The sequence below is a fragment of the Zosterops lateralis genome, assembly GCF_965231275.1.
Source record: "Zosterops lateralis genome assembly, chromosome: 12".
In the NCBI taxonomy this organism is placed as follows: Eukaryota; Metazoa; Chordata; class Aves; order Passeriformes; family Zosteropidae; genus Zosterops; species Zosterops lateralis.
This window is the reverse complement of record NC_139772.1, coordinates 3,535,288-3,552,279: the sequence shown is the minus strand read 5'-3', so window position 1 is coordinate 3,552,279 and position 16,992 is coordinate 3,535,288. Positions and strand designations below refer to the sequence as shown.

General features: G+C 46.1%; 1 protein-coding gene across 1 annotated transcript in view; it reads left to right on the top strand.

Annotated features, from left to right (window-relative positions):
- ATP2C2 (ATPase secretory pathway Ca2+ transporting 2) overlaps positions 1 to 16,992 on the top strand; it is a 28,397-nt gene that overhangs the window by 2,915 nt on the left and 8,490 nt on the right. The window contains exons 2-17 of the mRNA XM_083870167.1: positions 2,538 to 2,648; positions 3,286 to 3,402; positions 5,094 to 5,183; positions 6,015 to 6,050; positions 6,169 to 6,230; positions 7,434 to 7,542; positions 7,619 to 7,768; positions 8,212 to 8,280; positions 8,592 to 8,667; positions 8,962 to 9,028; positions 10,303 to 10,427; positions 12,185 to 12,282; positions 13,212 to 13,313; positions 14,136 to 14,225; positions 15,588 to 15,689; positions 16,348 to 16,504. Coding sequence (XP_083726293.1) covers positions 2,538 to 2,648; positions 3,286 to 3,402; positions 5,094 to 5,183; positions 6,015 to 6,050; positions 6,169 to 6,230; positions 7,434 to 7,542; positions 7,619 to 7,768; positions 8,212 to 8,280; positions 8,592 to 8,667; positions 8,962 to 9,028; positions 10,303 to 10,427; positions 12,185 to 12,282; positions 13,212 to 13,313; positions 14,136 to 14,225; positions 15,588 to 15,689; positions 16,348 to 16,504 — 1,561 coding nt within the window. The remainder of the gene's footprint in view (positions 1 to 2,537; positions 2,649 to 3,285; positions 3,403 to 5,093; positions 5,184 to 6,014; positions 6,051 to 6,168; positions 6,231 to 7,433; positions 7,543 to 7,618; positions 7,769 to 8,211; positions 8,281 to 8,591; positions 8,668 to 8,961; positions 9,029 to 10,302; positions 10,428 to 12,184; positions 12,283 to 13,211; positions 13,314 to 14,135; positions 14,226 to 15,587; positions 15,690 to 16,347; positions 16,505 to 16,992) is intronic.

Here is a 16,992-nt window from a genome sequence, read left to right as displayed (position 1 = left end):
TGGGCTCCTCAGTGGCACAATTGATGGATTGTTTTAGGATGAGGGATGCTCAGGTACCTCCGAGGTGGCTTCCAGCCACACCAGCTGCTCTTTACAGCCTCCAGTATCTCCTGATCGTGCAAAGCAAGAGATAAAACTGATAATTCCCCTTTTGTTATTTCTTCCTGCCCTGTTGTACCGAGCCTGTGCTCTTGTGCCAAAAGGATAAAGGTTATAAATGTAAATGGATATCGTGGAGAGCCCACAACTGCTTTGCAATGTAAATACAAAAGCCAGCAGTGCTCGAGGAGAGGTTTGTTTATGAAGGGATTTGCACAGGAAATCCCTGGTGCCCCACATCCATGGGGTGGGATGGGATTGGGGCTCTGCAGAGGAGGGACCCCACTGCTGCATTCCCAACCTGTGCACTCCAGGGGCTGCTCTGGTGGGGAAAATGAGGGAAAATCCCTTACAGGTGCAGGCTCAGCAGTGCGAGTTAACTCATCCCAATAAAGCTGTTCCTGTCACAGCAGCCCCTGGCTGGCAGGAGCAGAGAGCTGCCAGCATTTCTAGACAGTCCTCAGAGGGCTCAGACACATCCAGAGCCTTTGTCATTTATTTCCTCCACACCTTTCTGAAGGTAAATATTGCTGATAGAGCTGGGCCGTGCTTCCCTTGGGGACTGCAGGCATGTTCTTCTCATCTTCCTGCCCTCCAGCTGCTTTCATTAAAATTTAAACTCCTCCAAGGCAGAGCTGTACCTTGATACCTGTGTGTGTCACCTGCAGAGGCCACATCCATCAGGGAATTCAGGGATGTGTCGATCCATGGCAGCCCTGTGGCTTCTTCCCACCAAACCCTTCCACCTCCATAAGCGGCTCTTGGGATTTCGGTGTCTGGAGGTCAACAAAGTTACAGGGAACTGAGGAGTTTGTACAGCCAGGCCACCCAAACAGGGATATAAATCATGAGTTTTAAAGTGGAAAGGGTGTTTTTGTCCCTTCTCCAGAGGTCTGTTGAGGAGATGTGAAATAAGGGTGATGTCCAGTGCTGGGGTCCCTCAAACAGGGTAACAGGACTGGAGCATCTTTGGGCAAAATGGGGTCACCAGCTTGAGGGAGCAGGACAATCCATGGAGATCTTGGGGAAATTGCTGGGGGTTTGGAAAGGCGGGTTGTTCTTGGGGCAAAATGGTTTCTAAATGAGCCCTGCCCAGACCAAGGGGGTCCCAGCAGACTCCTATGTTTTTCCACTGGGAGCAGGGGGCTGCTGGCATCCCTCGTGCTGGCAGCTGAGCTGTGGGTCAGGAAATGGCCATTAAAAGGGGCTGCAACAGATGGATCTGGCTAAAGCCTGTTCTAGGAACAGGGGTTAGAGATGCTCCAGAAGCCCCAAGACTGAAACCAGAGAGAACAGCCAAGGGCATTCTCTGCATTTGTGGTTTTCTGCATTTATAATTTTCTGCATTTATGATTTTCTGCATTTATGATTTTCTGCATTTATTGTTTTCTGCATTTGTGGTTTTCTGCATTTATCTCGGGCTTTACACTGCAAAGCCCTGGATGTTCCTAGAAAGCTCCTGAATATTCAAGGGAGGGTCAAGTCCCTAAAAAGCACTGCAGGAGGATGAGCCAGGCCTGAGTGCATCCCACAGGGAGCATTCCAGGGTGCTGGGAGCCAGTGCCAAATGCCTGCCATGCTCCCTGGAGGTTCCTTTCTTAATGAACACACTCTCCTGTGCTTTATGAATGAAGGTAAAAGGGAATGGAGCTCCCTCCTGTCCCTTGGGAAGGGTGAGATTTCTCCCTCTGTACTTAGCCTGCCTCAGTGAGTGACCACAGTGGGCCTGGCAGAGATTTTGGGAATGCTGCTGCTCTGGGAAGTGCATTGTAGAGAAGGAAATAAAGCAAATTGAAAGGGAGAGGTTGGGATGCTGAGAGTTTGGGCTGCCTGGATGGGGCAGGAAGGGTTTAGTTTATCCTGCTTGGAGGAAGCTGCAGAGTCAGTGATGGAGCAGAACAGCCCTAGACACAGGAGGGGAGATTTTGCTTCTCCTTCTGGGCTCACATCTCTAGCTCACATTTTCACTTCATTTATTCTGTACATTTTTTAAATTTAATTTATTTCATTTATTTTATTTTATTTGTCATGTACATGATGTATTCACTTGTTATGTTCAGTTCATTTATTTAATACACATGGGGAAAGGTGTTTCCCTTGCTCGGAGCATCCACTCTGGGCTGTGAGACGCCGACACCTCAAACAGCATAAACCTTTCCTGACCAGCACCATGAACTTCTCCTTTTGGTTCTCCAGCTCATCTCAGCCTCTCTCCCATCTCGAGAACATGCCCCTGGTTTTAAGGCTGTGATCAGGATTAATTGGAGCTGCTATTACAGCCCTGAGATTTGGGAAGTGCTGCAATGGCTGAAGGTGCCCAGCTGGCCAGGGGAGGGAAGGGAATGGGATTAAAGGAAGAATCAAGGAGGTGCTTTAATCAAGGAAAGCTTTAATTAACACTGCCCTCACCTAATCATGGCTTTGTTGTGTTCACTCAGCCCCGCGAGGAGTGTGAGCTGAAAATAATCGAGCAGGAGAAGGAGGTGGCCGTGCTGCCCCCCAAGGACGCCTGTAAATGCCACAAGGAGGACTTGGCAAGAGCCCTGAACGTGAGGATTTGTCTTTGGGAATGTGGGATCTGCCTGTGGGAAGGGCCTGGGATGCAAAACCAGCCTTTAATTGATGTGCAAACTCCTGGAGTGCCCAATCCCTCTGCCTTTTGTGGGATGGATCCTCTCCTTGGCTGGGCTCGAGGGTCCCCACCATCAGGGAAAGCTTCAGTGCTTGGCTATATTTTGATTTCTGACCTCAGGATTTTTTAAATCCAGGCAGAATAGATTTCATCCCTTCGCATTTTGTTCCCTTTGAATTTTGTAAGGGTGTGTTTATTTTTATTTTCTCTTTAAATACACGGCACAACCAGAAATTACTTCTTCCTTTTACTGTTTTAGATTTCTAATTTGTCATCTATGATACAATTTCTCCCTTTAGGAAATGCACATTTTTTAAAAAAATTAACTTGTGCTTACTTTACGGGTTTCTGTGTGGCTGATGGTAAAATTGTACAGTTTAACAAAAAATACATATTTAAACAGAAAAAACAACAGACAGATTTATTTTTTTTTATGTGGGACTGAGCCATGAAGATCTTGCCTAGTCTGCTGACAGGGGTTTAATATAATTTTGGCATAATAAGTTTTCTATAACTATAATATGAAATGTTTGGGCTGGTTTTTCCCCCTCTAGGTTGACTTACAGACTGGACTCTCCGAGTTTTCCGTGCTCCAGCGCCGCTTAAAACACGGCTGGAACGAATTTTCAGTGGAGAACACGGAGCCAATATGGAAGAAATATCTGGACCAGGTAAGGATTCTCTGCACAGAACCTCCTTTCTTGGCAAAAAAAAAAAAAAAAAAAAAAAAAAAAAAAAAAAAAAAAAAAAAACCCTGGCTGGGTTGCTCTGAAATATTCAGGGTTTCACCTCCCAGAGGTTGAGCCTTGGAACAGGCTGTGCCCAGGACACAGGAACTGCTCCTTCTCCTGGGAAAACCACTGTGAGGTCCCTTTGCAACTCGCCCAGGGTGCAGATAACATCTTCAAACAGAAATGAACCTTTTTATCTCCACACAGCCCACAAATCAAACGCTGCAGATCAGGGGTCTGATTGCTGGAGCACATTTATTCCCTTTAAGGCAAGTGATGAATCTGCGAAAGGTTTGAGGAGAGCCAGAGGTAGCTGGAAGATGATTTTGGCCATCCCTCCAGAAAAGGGGCAGCTGTGGAGCTCAGGGGGGTTTTAGGGTCTCTATCAGTGGTATTTGTTATATTTTATGTCCCCAGCTGAGTTATCCTTGAGTTTTGCTTTTATTGACAGTTTCTCATCAGTATTTAATACATCTTTCACCTCTCTTTGGGAGTTTTTAACCAGACAAGAAGGGCCATTTTTTTGTTGTTGTTGTTTTTTGGTTTTTTTTTTTAATTTTATTTTTCATTTCCAGCCAGTGGTTTGACTGATCTTCTTGCTTAGTTGAATCACAAGGATTTGAGTTGCTTTGAAGACTTCATTTTTATTTCATGATTTATTCCCTGTTTTTGAGATGATTGATATTCTTTAAGCTTTTGATAATCATCACTGAACCTCTCCAAGGATTCTTTTAATTCCTGATAAAAATCGAGATGGTGGTTTGTTTTTTTTCTGCTCAGCCTCAAGAACCAATTTCTCCTACAGGGACACCAAAGGGATTCTTTGGTTCATTTCTGATCCTCCTGCAACCTCTTGGTGCCTCTGCTCCTGCACCATTCACAGCCCTCAGCAGCCCCTTGCTTTTTGTGACTTTTTCCAGCTGCTATTTTTGTAAACAACCCCTTTCGCCTCGCTTTTCTAAAGAGAAAAAAAATGGAGAGACTTTCACCTTTGGATCCAGGCAGGAATAAATTTAAACCCTGCCTTTCCTGCTGAGCATCACCACACAGCTGTTGCACAAAGCAGGCAGATTTATCTTCATCTATTTAATTCCCTTCCATCAATTCCCACATCAGTCAAACAGAGCTGTAATTCTCTCAGGTAGGAAAAAGGGCCTCAAAAATCTCTTTAAAAGGGAAACAAGTGAGCACCTGACTCCCCCAGCCCTCGGTCCAGCGAAGATTTGAGCAGATTAATTAAAGAAAAAATGAAGATGAAAGAGGATTTCTGGTTTCAGATTCTAAAAAGACAGTAAAGTTTTTGTTTGTCCTCACTGTGCATCCAAGAAGCTTTTGGAATCAGCTCTGTGCTGTGTGTCTGCAAAGGGCAGCACTGCCTGTGCAAAAAGGGGAAAAGTGGGGGGATTTGTGTGTTTTGGGGTGAGCTTTGTCCTGCTGGTCCCCAAGGCCACCCATCACCCGTGGGGCAGGAACTGCAGAAACCTGACCACGATGCAAGGAGGGTCCCTGTAGCCAAACCACCTGGGGACCCTCCCTGATGGGACCCTTGCTGAGGGGACCCTTCCCAATGGCATCTGCAGCCAGCTCAGCTCCAGCACCTCTCATTTTTCGTATTTTTCTTGTTTTCTCAGTTCAAAAACCCCCTCATCCTCCTGCTGCTGGCCTCAGCTTTAGTGAGTGTCGTCACCAAGGAGTACGAGGATGCCGCGAGCATCACCATGGTGGGTGTCACCTGTCCTTTGTCCCCATGGTGGCTGTGACCTGTCCTTTGTCCCCATGGTGGGTGTCACTTGTCCTTTATCCCTGTGTGGGTGTCATGGTGTCACCTGTCCCCCATTCCCACAGTGGTTGTCACCTGTCCTACATCCCCATGGTGGGAGGCCCCTGTCCTCCATCCCCTTGGTGGGTGTCATCTGTCCTTTGTCCCTTGGTGGGTGTCACCTGTCCCCCATCCCCTTGGTGGGTGTCACCTGTCCTTTATCCCCATAGTGATGGCCCCTGTCCCTCATTCCCGTGGTGGTTGGCCCCTGTCCACCATCACCCTGATATGTGACACTTGTCCTTTGTCCCTATGGTGGGAGGCCCTGTCCCCCATCCCCATGGTGGGTGTCACCTGTCCTTTGTCCTCATTGTGAGAGTCACCTGTCCCCCATCCCTGTGGTGGGTGTCACCTGTCCTTTATCCCCTGTGTTGGTTGTCACTTGTCCTTTGTCCCCATGGTGGGTGTCACCTGTCCTTTGTCCCCATGGTGGGTGGCCCCTGTCCCCCATTCCCATGGTGGGAGTGACCTGTCCTTTGTCCCCATGGTGGGTGTCACCTGTCCCCCATCCCCATGTAGGTTGTCACCAGTCCTTTATCCCCTGTAGTGGTTGTCACCTGTCCCCCCATCCCCATGGTGAGTGTCACCTGTCCTTTGTCCCTTTGGTGGGTGTCACCTGTCCCCCATCCCCATGTAGGTTGTCACCAGTCCTTTGTCCCTGTGGTGGTGGTCCCAGTCCTGCCCCCACCCCTGTCCCTCAGTGCCCACAGCTGTAACTGCCCTCTGTCCCCAGGCCGTGCTCATCGTGGTCACCGTGGCCTTCATCCAGGTGGGTTCTGCAGAGCTCTGCTCCGTGGCTGTGGCCAGCAGGAAAGAGACAAAGAGATCTCTGCTGTAACTTTGCTCTCTGCTGTAACCTGGCTCTCTTCTCCCTTCTCCTTCCAAAGGAATATCGCTCGGAAAAGTCTCTGGAAGAGCTCAACAAGCTGGTGCCCCCCGAGTGCAACTGGTGAGAGGTGGCTGCAGCAGGGGGTCAGCAGGGAGTGGGGCTGATAGGGCAGGGCCAACGGGAGAACAAAATTATTCCAGAAAATTATTCCAGAAAATATTATTCCAGAAATTATCCCAGAAAATTATTCCATCCTGCCATGCATAGAATGAGAATCAGGTCCCTGGAGGGATGGCACCATGAATGGGTGCAGCTCCAGGTTCACAGGGAAAGGGGATGAAATAATCAGTATCAATCAGAAATTATTAGAATTTTTGTTTAATTATTAGGAAAAAAAAATCGAAATAAGGAGTAAGCACCCTGTGGAATTGAATAAATGTTAAGAGATAGGGGTGTCCCAAAAAAATCCTGCTCCCCAATCCCTGCAGCATCCTGCATGTCACTGTCTCCCAGGCAGGAAAAACCTCACCTGTGTATATATTTTGTTGCTTTAGGGTAGTTTTTCCCCCCAAGAGATGGACACAAAGCAGCACCTGAGTGCAGGTGCAGGTGGGATGGGGTTCCTGTCTTACCTGGGGCTGCACACACGTGTGGGGCACAGGCACAGCCACGTCACAACCACTTTCCCCATGGCTTTGATGTTTGTTTTCAGTGCTGGAAATTACAGGAAACGTTTTTACTTATTTACGTCTTTGCAAATCAGTTTTGTCGCAGCCAACAGAAATAAATTGTGAGGCTCAGGGAAGCCTTGCCCTGCCAAAGAGGTGTGGGGTTTTCCTCCGGTCCAAAGTTCACCCTGGAGCTTACAAACCCCACTGTTGGTGCTTTATTTATTTATGATATGACACCAGGAGCATCCAACTGCCTGGAAGGCTCCACTTTGAATGCAACAGTGGAATGCCAGGGGTAATTCTAGCTTTAAAAAGCCTCTTTTTAGGTTCAAGAATCTGCAATTCATTATTTAAAGCATGAAAGCCCAACTTCTTATTGCTCCTCTACTGTATAAACAACGTTTGAGTCACTTCTGAAATGTAAATCATCCATAACCTGCCCATCTGTTTATGAATTAAAACCAAGCCCAAACTGAACATAATCCTCTCCTCATTGGTATGAAAATTTTTCTGTTCTTATTTACATTGGAGGCTCTTCGGGGCAAGGCTTTTTGCTTTCTTGCCAGCCATATTCCCCAGCCTGCAGAAGGAATAAAAACCTCACAGCCTGGTTCCATTTCTTCTTTTTTTTTTTTCATTTTTCCTTGTGTAGCCTAAGGGAAGGAAAACTGCAGCACCTTCTAGCACGAGAGCTGGTGCCTGGAGATATCATCTACCTGTCTGTGGGTGACAGGGTTCCTGCAGACCTCAGGCTCATTGAGGTAAATACGGCTGGAAACAAGCCTGGCCGGGAAATTCCTCATCATAACAGTGCCAGAAATGCATCTTTCTAATCAGGTTACGGATCTGCTGGTGGATGAATCCAGTTTCACTGGAGAAGCTGAGCCCTGCAACAAGACTGACAGCGTGCTGCTGGAAGCTGGGGACATCACCACGCTGAGCAATGTGGTGTTCATGGGGACCCTGGTGCGGTACGGGAAGGGAAAAGTGAGTCCTGACATCACTGACCCTCTCCTGGGCATTAATTACATCACTGATCTTCTCCTGGGCATTAATTACAGATTGCTTTGGTGTGGGCATGAAGGGACAGGTGAATTGCAGAGGGCAGGTTATAGGCTGGATTTTAGGAAGGAATCTTTCCCTGGGAGGGTGGAGAGCCCTTGGCACAGGGAGCCCAGAAAAGCTGTGGCTGCCCCTGGATCCCTGGAATGTCCAAGGCCATTCATGTCCAAGGAATATTCATCTCTCATCCCCAGAAAGTCCAATAAATGAAATTAAATCCACTGGCCTTGGAATCCCTGGGACAGTGGAAGGTGTCCCTGCCCATGGCATGAGGTAGAACAAGATGGGTTTAAGGTCTTTTCCAACCCAAACCAGTCTGGGATTCTCTGAGTTTTCTCACCTCCATCTCTCTTTTTCCCTTTTTCCAGGGCGTGGTTATTGGCACGGGTGAAAATTCCCAGTTTGGCGAGGTGTTCAAGATGATGCAGGCTGAGGAGGTAACACAGTCCCTGTCTGGGGAAATTTGGGATGTGCTGGATGAAAGTCTGTGAGCAGGAGCAGTCCCAGGAGTCAATGCACTGGGTTCAGTTCTGCTCCTGCCCCAAAATGCCCGTGTGAGTGATGGACAAGTGGCTGAGAGAGGAGGACAGGACAGGCTCTGCCTGTTGGAGGGCTGAGGGTGGGACAAGCACAAGGGACCTTGTACTGACAACCAGGACTGTGTGTGTCACTTGCTCTGGGCTGACCATCATCTTCTCATCCCACACAACCACCAAAGAAAAAACAACAATCTCTGATTTTTTTCCAGACTCCCAAGACACCCCTGCAGAAGAGCATGGACAGGCTGGGCAAGCAGCTCACCCTCTTCTCCTTTGGGATAATTGGTGAGTGGGATGCAAAGCTCACACTGGTGGGTTTCTCTGTGCCCTAAAGCTCTTCCTAAAGCTCTGCTGGTTCTGGGTTAGCTGGACTTTGGGGGTTCCAGCAGAGGCAGGAAAAGAGATTTGGTTGAGCTGAAGGAGAGATCTGGGTGCCTCGTTGCGTTTTTAGTTCTACAACAGGTTTAGTTCTACATCAGCTAAAACAGGTTGGAGATTTTTGGAAATTCTTTCTTTAATCAGATTATTATTATTATTATTATTATTATTATTATTATTATTATTATTATTTTTATTCAGGTTTGATAATGCTCATTGGCTGGTTGCAAGGGAAGCATCTCCTCAGCATGTTCACCATTGGAGTCAGGTGAGGACTGGAGAGCCCTTTTCTTTTTGATTCCTAATGAAATTCCCTGAAATTCCCTGTTCAAAACTGTGGGCATTTCACATAAGAGAACTTGAGTAAAAAGCCTTTCATAAATGCATATTTCTTATGGACTTAAAATTAACAAAATTTTAAAAATTAACAAAATTAACAAAATTAATATGAGATTTAAAATAAAAAAATAAATATTTTTTTAAAAAAATTAAAATTAAAATTGGCAAAATTAATGTGAAGTTTAAACAGAGTGAAGAAAAATCAAAACCAAGCTTGAGGGTTTATTTAATTTTGTAAACTGTTATCTTGAAAATCTTCACTGGCATCTCTGCCTCGTCCTGCTGTGAATGTCCTCTCCTATCTGTGCTATGAATTTAGTGGGAGTGTACCAACAGCAAATATTACTCTTTCCTGGTCCTACAGGATTTATATCTAAAGAAAGGAATGCACATCTCATACAGCAAAAAAAAGCATGCACAGCTTTGTTAATCAAACACAATTTTAAAAAGTGTTTTCAGTAGAGCCCATCAAACCTCTTAACTTGGTGTTGTCATGGCTCTAAAATCAATTCTTAAAAAAAGATTTTAAAAAGGGTTCTATGGAATTAAAAAAAAATAAAACCCCAGGTGAGGAGACAACAGAGGAGCCAAACTGACACAGTGCCACCCTCCTGTCTCCCAGGGGGATGTGGTGGCAAAGAAAAGTGGTTAATCCTGAGTTTTGGAGGGCAGATGATGGGTTTGTAAAATCTCCTGGATTACATTTTGCACATGCCTAGAAGCATTGGGAGTTTCCCAAGGAATATCTAATATTGAATATACTGGAGCTGGGGCTGGATTTTTCCAGCATTATCAGGTGGTGCAGGTTTTGAAGGTAGGGACATTTGGGGAGCTGGTTCTGTGTCCCACATTGTGGGATAAGAGGGGAGGTGAGGGGCTGCACGTGGCTGATATGTGAGTCTTCATGCCAAGGAATATTCATCTCCCATCCCCAGAAAGTTCAACAAATGAAATCAAATCCAGCCTCTAAATCCCTGCTTAGCCAGAAATCACTGCTCCTTGGCAATGTAAAGAAGAAGAAGAACTGCTTTGTCAAAATCCTCCAGGAAAAGGATGAAGAGCTGGATAAATATCCTGCTTTTGTATTCACAGTGTGCCAGTGGTTATCCCCTTCAGACCCTTAGGAATGCTCAGCCCCTTTTTGGGGTCAGTTCTTGTGGTTTTGGCCCCGTGCTGAGGCTGTTGTGTCTGTGCTGTCCCCAGCCTGGCCGTGGCTGCCATCCCTGAGGGCCTTCCCATCGTGGTCACCGTCACCCTGGTGCTGGGAGTGCTGCGCATGGCCAAGAAAAAGGTGATTGTGAAGAAGCTGCCCATAGTAGAGACCTTAGGTAAGGCTGCAAAGGGGCCACAGGGCTTGGTCAGGCTCTAAAATCTGAGCTGGACAGCCACGGGCTGGCCTCGGGAGCCTTGGTCTGATCCAGAAAAAAATAATATGGAATAGGCTTACCGGGAAAGAGTGACCCACTCAGAATTAAATACTTTTCTACCCTGTGTTTCTCACCCTTTTCCCATATTTTGGTGGTATGAGCACAGGCATGTGCTGAGAATGGTGCAGCCCAGAGCCTCTCTGCAGACACACATTGGGTTAAAATCTGTGTTTGTCCTTCTTTTCCATGATCTGGGATCCTCCTACAGATCAATCCCATCCACTTCTTCAGTGTCTGGCTAAAAAAAACCCCTCCCAACCCCTCAAATCATGCTTGGCAGCATGAATTAAGTCATTTATCCTTCTGCAGGCTGGGTGGCCATCTCCCTGCTCTCCAAAAGGTCACGGGGAGAGGGACAAGGGGGACCTTGAGAAGGCACCCAGCACATCCTCACAGCTGCAGGGCACAACAAAACGGGATGGAATTGTTCTTCCAGCTGCCCTTATCTTTAATTTGTCCCTTTCTCCCAGGTGGCTGCACTGCAGGCTTTGCCCTGGGTCAGGGTATCAGGGATGTGAAGGAGCAGACACAGAGTCTGTTTAGCACCACTCATTAAATGCACGATAAATACCGAGCCTGGTCCGTGCAGTTCCCAAAATCTGCAGCTAAAACCTGTCCTCTGAGGAAACACTGCCATTGTTTGAACTACCCTTGTTTGTTCTGCAGTTAAGGAATCTTATCACCCCTGATTTTATTGTCCCTGCCCTGACCCAGGACATCTGAAACAGCTTTTCCCTCTTGAGGGAATTTGTTCTGGTAGAGCTGCACTCACAGAGGTGGAACTGCAGGTGCAGAGGAGGCACAGCCAAAACGGTCTGCTGAACTTCTGAGCAGGAGAAAAACAATCCTTTAATTATCAGGAACTCAAAATGAGGCATTGGAGGTCACAGCTTTGCTCTCTGCTAATCCCTCAAAGGTGTGATTCATTTAATTGCAGCCTGATCTGCTTTATTTTCCCTCCAGGCTTTTACCTGGAGGTCGTTGTGCTCGTGGGATCTGTGCCTGAGCACTGTGATCACCTCCAGAGCCAAGGAAGACACCCACACTCAGAGGGGAGCTGCAGCCTGGTTCATGTTTTGTATTATTTTCTCCCCTTCTTGGGAGCAGAAACGATCTGGAAAGTGGTGGCTCTGCTTTTGTGGTATTTTGTAAATGGGCTCTGGAAAAATGTGCTTTACTGGATCAGGATTGGCACAAAGCAGAGCGAAGGGGCAGTTTCTGCTCTCAGATGTTGATCTTTGAGTATTTTTTGTGACAGTCTGTAACCCATCTGCTCTCACAGTGCCTTGGTGAGGCAGGGAAGGGCTGCTATTCCTGATTTAGACAAGCAAGGCTTAATTGGCAGAGTGGGAATTGGAATGTGTCTTTTTGGAACAGAACAGCCGCTCTGTTGTGTGATATTACAACTCAGAAACGTTGATGAAGACAGTGTGACCCTCTTCAGGTGTCCCCTACCACACCTCACACCCAAATGATGCCCCAGTGTGCACTCAAATCCTTTCCTGCCCCATTAGGAAGAGGAAACTCATCCATTTCTTCAACTTTCCTCCTTTCACTGATACAGTTTAAACACAACCATCAGCAAAACTTGTTCTCCCTCTTCCCAATCCCTGGGCTGTGTTATTTCACCAGCTCTGACCCAAACCCTCCCGTCCCAGGTTGCTGCAATGTGATCTGCTCAGACAAGACGGGCACCCTGACGGCCAACGAGATGACGGTGACGCGGCTGGTGACCTCGGACGGCTGCCAGGCAGAGGTGGGCACCACGAGCTGACCCTGCTGGAGCCCAGCAGAGCTGGATTGGCCTCTGGTTCACTCAGACCCCAACCAGGGAGGCTGGCCCAGCCCCAAGCCAAGCAGCTTCTTGTATATTCCATAGAAAAAAGGGATTTTGGCAGCCCTGGGGCTGAGGGTACAAAACCTGTTCAGAGATGTTCACTGGCATAACCTGCTGTTCCCTGCATTTATTGTAAATACTGGAATCTGCCACTGACCCTTGCTGCTCCATCTCCTGTAGGAATATTTGTCATAAGAGCAGTTTCATTCTCTGATTGGTTCTTTTCCTCTCTGCAAAATGATGGAAAAATGCAAAATGTGAGGCAGAGGAGACAGGGAATAGGTTTACTGGGACAGAGTGACCCACTCAGAATTAAATACATTTTCTACCCTGTGTTTGTCACCCTTTTCCCTTATTTTGGTGGTAGGAGCACAGGCACGTGCTGGGAATGGTGTAACCCATCCCACGGGGAGCAGAGCCCCTCTGCAGACACACATGGGGTTAAAATCTGTGTTTCTCCTTCCTCTCTATGCCCTGGGATCCTCCTGCAGATCCTTCCCACTACTGTCCACTTCATCAGGAGGGCAGGGTTTGAACAAACCCAGTGGTGCCACTGCTGCCAAAGGTGTGCAATCATCTCTCCCCTGAGCTGCAGGAGACTTTTGGAATCACAGAAACAAGTTCCCCATAGGACAAACTGATTCCTTTTGTCTCTAAAAAGCCATTTTAATGTGATATTGTCACTGTCTGCAACCTTTCCTTCAAGCATTGCTTTGGGAGAGAAAGAGGAACCCCTGCACTCCTTGAAAATGAGAATTTTCTTGAGTGCAGCCCCCTGCACACATCTGCAGTCCAGTCCTGCCTGGCAAAGGGGGAATTTCCCATCTCTCTCTCTCTCCCTCCCTCAGGTCAGTGGTGTGGGCTACAATGGAGAAGGAAATGTTTATCTCCTGCCATCCAAGGAGATCCTTAAGGAATTTTCCAACATCTCCATTGGGAAACTCGTGGAGGTAAGTATAAATGATGAACCAGCTTGTCACTAGTTACATTAAATTTTCAGCTGCACAAATAAATTTGGATATTAGTGTGGAAAAAACCACCCACTTTTGTAATTCTACAATGCTAAAACATTCTCATGGAAAGACTGAGTGTGATGGAATTCTTGATGCTTAGCAGTGAAAGGCAGTGATCATGATGTAGGGAGAGACCAGAGCCATCAGCTTCAGGAGTCAATGATATTCTGAATAAAAATACAATTCTGGCAGAGGAGAAACCAATACATTTTACCCTGTGCAGGTTTTTAATGTGCAGAGATTCTAGACATTAGCCAGCTACAACAGTCAGTTTATAAATTTATTGTGATGTTCTCTGGGTTTCGTGTCAGCTTTACATAAAATTTTGAACATTCAGCTGTAGGCTAAAGTGGAGTGTTTGGGAGGGGAAATGATTTGAGCTGGAACCTCAAATGGAGATTAGATCCTGTTTTATTCATACTGCACATTAGAAACAATAGAGACTGAGCTTTCATTTTCATGATCTATCAAGCTCATTAGAAGTATCTCATGTTTTCCTGATGCTAATTTATCCAAAGCATAATATTTTACCAAAATATTGGTGTATCTCATGGATTGAGTGGCTTTAGAAAACACAAGGGCTGATCTCGAGTGATGCTGCTGCAGGGAAACCTTTCCCCAAAACTTTTGGGATGTGGCTCCTTTCATTCCCCAGTCTTCCATCATTCCATTTAAAGAGATGGAAAAGCTGTGACTTCAGTGAAGCTGTGACTTCAGTAATGACAAAAACAGCCCATGTAAAGCTGTCCCTCTCCCCAGGCAGGCTGTGTGGTCAACAACGCCGTGATCAGGAAGAACAGTGTGATAGGACAACCCACAGAAGGAGCTCTCATTGCCCTGGCAATGAAGGTAAGAGTCTTAAAAGTTTAAAATTTCCCTGCAATTCAAATAAATAAATAAATGAAAAGCTGGATTTGTGAGGTCTGGTAGCAGAGTGAGGCTGCTTTAAATCCCCCAGGCTGGTTTTAGTCCTTCTCTTGTCTCCCCTGCCCAAGGTGACAGATGTTCCCTCTCCCAGTTAGCCTCTACTCGTGGACAAACACGTTCCTTGAGCTCCTGTGCTGGCAGCAATCATTGTTTGGCTGGGTTAATTCTGCACTTAGGCTGGGTAATGCATTTCTTTTGAGCTCAGACAGGACAGCCTTTTTTATATTTCCTACACGTGCCAATGAAGAGTCCAGGATGGAAAACAAGAGTTAAAAATGGGTAGAACAGTCCAGGCCACATTGCATGGCAGAGGGTCACCCTCATTTTGGGTCATCTGCTGGCTTTTACCTTTTCCTAGTCATGATTATGTAAAACAAGATGTTTTTATGAATATTGCATTGAGAGCTGTGAAACGCCTCAAGGTGTCACCTCATCAGTGTCACCAGCCGTGGCCTCAGCCCTCAGGTGGGCTCTGAGGCACAGGAGGTCCCTGATGAAATGATGCCCCTGCAAACATCTGATCTTACTCCTGATTTTAAAGCTCCTAACTCTAGCAGTGAAATTGTGATTTTTTTTTTCTTTTTAAATAATGGCATTTTATTTCCCCAAATGCTGAGTTAAAGCCTTCCTCCTGCTCTGGGATTCAGCAGCCAAACAAGAGCAGAATATGAGGGAGGTTGTCTTTCCTATTTTTCTTTTTAATGTTTTGGTGTGGTGGGAGCTGGGGACAAAGGTGATCTAAAGCAGCTTCCAGTCTCCCCACTTCACCTGGAACACCCACACATTCTGCTGGAGCAGGAGTGTATTGATTTGGGCTGAAAGGTTTTGTTGTTAATTGCTTTTGGAGTGTAATTCATCAGGAAATAATTCAAAACCACATCCACGATTGACCATTCTGTTATTTGCTATTTCCTTTTTCTCTTTCAAGTAGAGTTGCTGGGAAATAACCCAAAAAAGAAACCCAGAAATCTGCTCAGCCCATTGTTTTGCCATAGGTTTAGGGAATGGACTTGATCCTCCTTTGACCCAAAGCTTCACAAAAAAAATCAAAGAATTTATCAGGAATCAAGCTTCAAATTCCAGTTTAATATATCCCACATCAGGCACGCCAAAAGGGAAAAAAATGTGTCTGAAATATGAGTTTTGCTCTTCTCAAAAAGAGAGTTTTCTCTTGAGCTGTGTGGCATCTGACAGTCAACAGTCAATCCTTGTGATACAGAAAATATATCCAGGTTTTGGCAATGCCCAGCCTCACAGTGCTCTTTTTGTTTTACCTTGCTTCAGATGGAATTAGCTGACATAAAGGACATTTATGTAAGAAAGAAGGAAATTCCATTCAGCTCCGAGCAGAAGTGGATGGCTGTGAAATGCACACTGAAAAATCAGGTAAATCAGGAATTAGCTGACATAAAGAAGGTTCATGTAAGAAAGAAGGAAATTCCATTCAGCCCCGAGCAGAGGTGGGTGGCTGTGAAATGCACACTGAAAAATCAGGTAAAGCAAACAGGGGCAGGGGCTGGTTTCGTGTTTCCAATTGTGCACCTCAACAATGGGCATGAAATGGTATCTCTTCAGCAAATAATGTTTTCAGGAGTTAACTATGTTGGGAGAAAAGGGAGCAAACCTCAAAATTCCCAGCTTGGGTGCATTTTTAGCTGGTAAAACTGTGTTTGAATGGGAGGAGGGAATATTTCTCATGCAGTAGAAAACAAAAGATTTTCAGAGATAACTGACAGGGAGAGAGAGGTCTGGTGTTTGGGCGAAAACTTTATCCCTTCCTGGGTTAAGGAGCTCGTTTTGGCTGATATTGTGCTGTGGTTTAAAAATTCACCAACCTTTTCATTACCATACTGTCTGTGAGGGCTGGACATGAAAAATGGCCAGAGCAAAAATATCCCATCCTATCCATAATAAATGATCCTGGGCATCTCTCGAAACAGGTAAAAGGGGAAACAGGATATTTTCTACCTACAATTAACAACTTATTAATTTAAAATGTGCTCTCTTTTTTTTGGATAAAATGTATTCTCTCCTCACTTTAAAGGATCAGGAAGATATTTACTTCATGAAAGGAGCATTTGAAGAAGTCATCCAGCACTGCACTCTGTACAACAGTGGTGGCATCTCGCTGTCACTCACGCCCCAGCAAAAAGCCCTCTACCAGCAGGAGGAGAAGAGAATGGGCTCCTCAGGACTTCGAGGTCAGTCCTTTAAGATGACAGGTTATCTGGCCTAAAACTTTCCTGCTCTGCTGTGGTTAGGATGGGCAGAGGCTCAGTCCTCACAGAATCACAGTTTGGGTTGAAGGGACTTTAAACTCATCTCATCCCAGCCCTGCCATGGCAGGAACACCTTCCACTGTCCCAGGGTGCTCCAAGCCCTGTCCAACCTGACCTTGGACATTCCAGGGATCCATGGGCAGCAACAGCTTCTCTGGGCACCCTGTGCTAGGGCCTGCCCACCCTCACAGGAAAGAATTTATTGCTAATCTCCAATCTAAATCTCCCCTGTTTCAGTTTAAAGCCCTCCGTTCTTAGCATCGCTTTCATGATCTCTTCCCAACCCTTGTCAGAGTGCCAAGGGAGTGTCTTAGGTCTGCTGGTCTTCTTTTTTTTTTTCTTTTTTTTTTTTTTTTTTTTTTTTTTTCTGGGTTTAAATTAGTGAGTTTGAAAGGAGGAAATAAACTCTG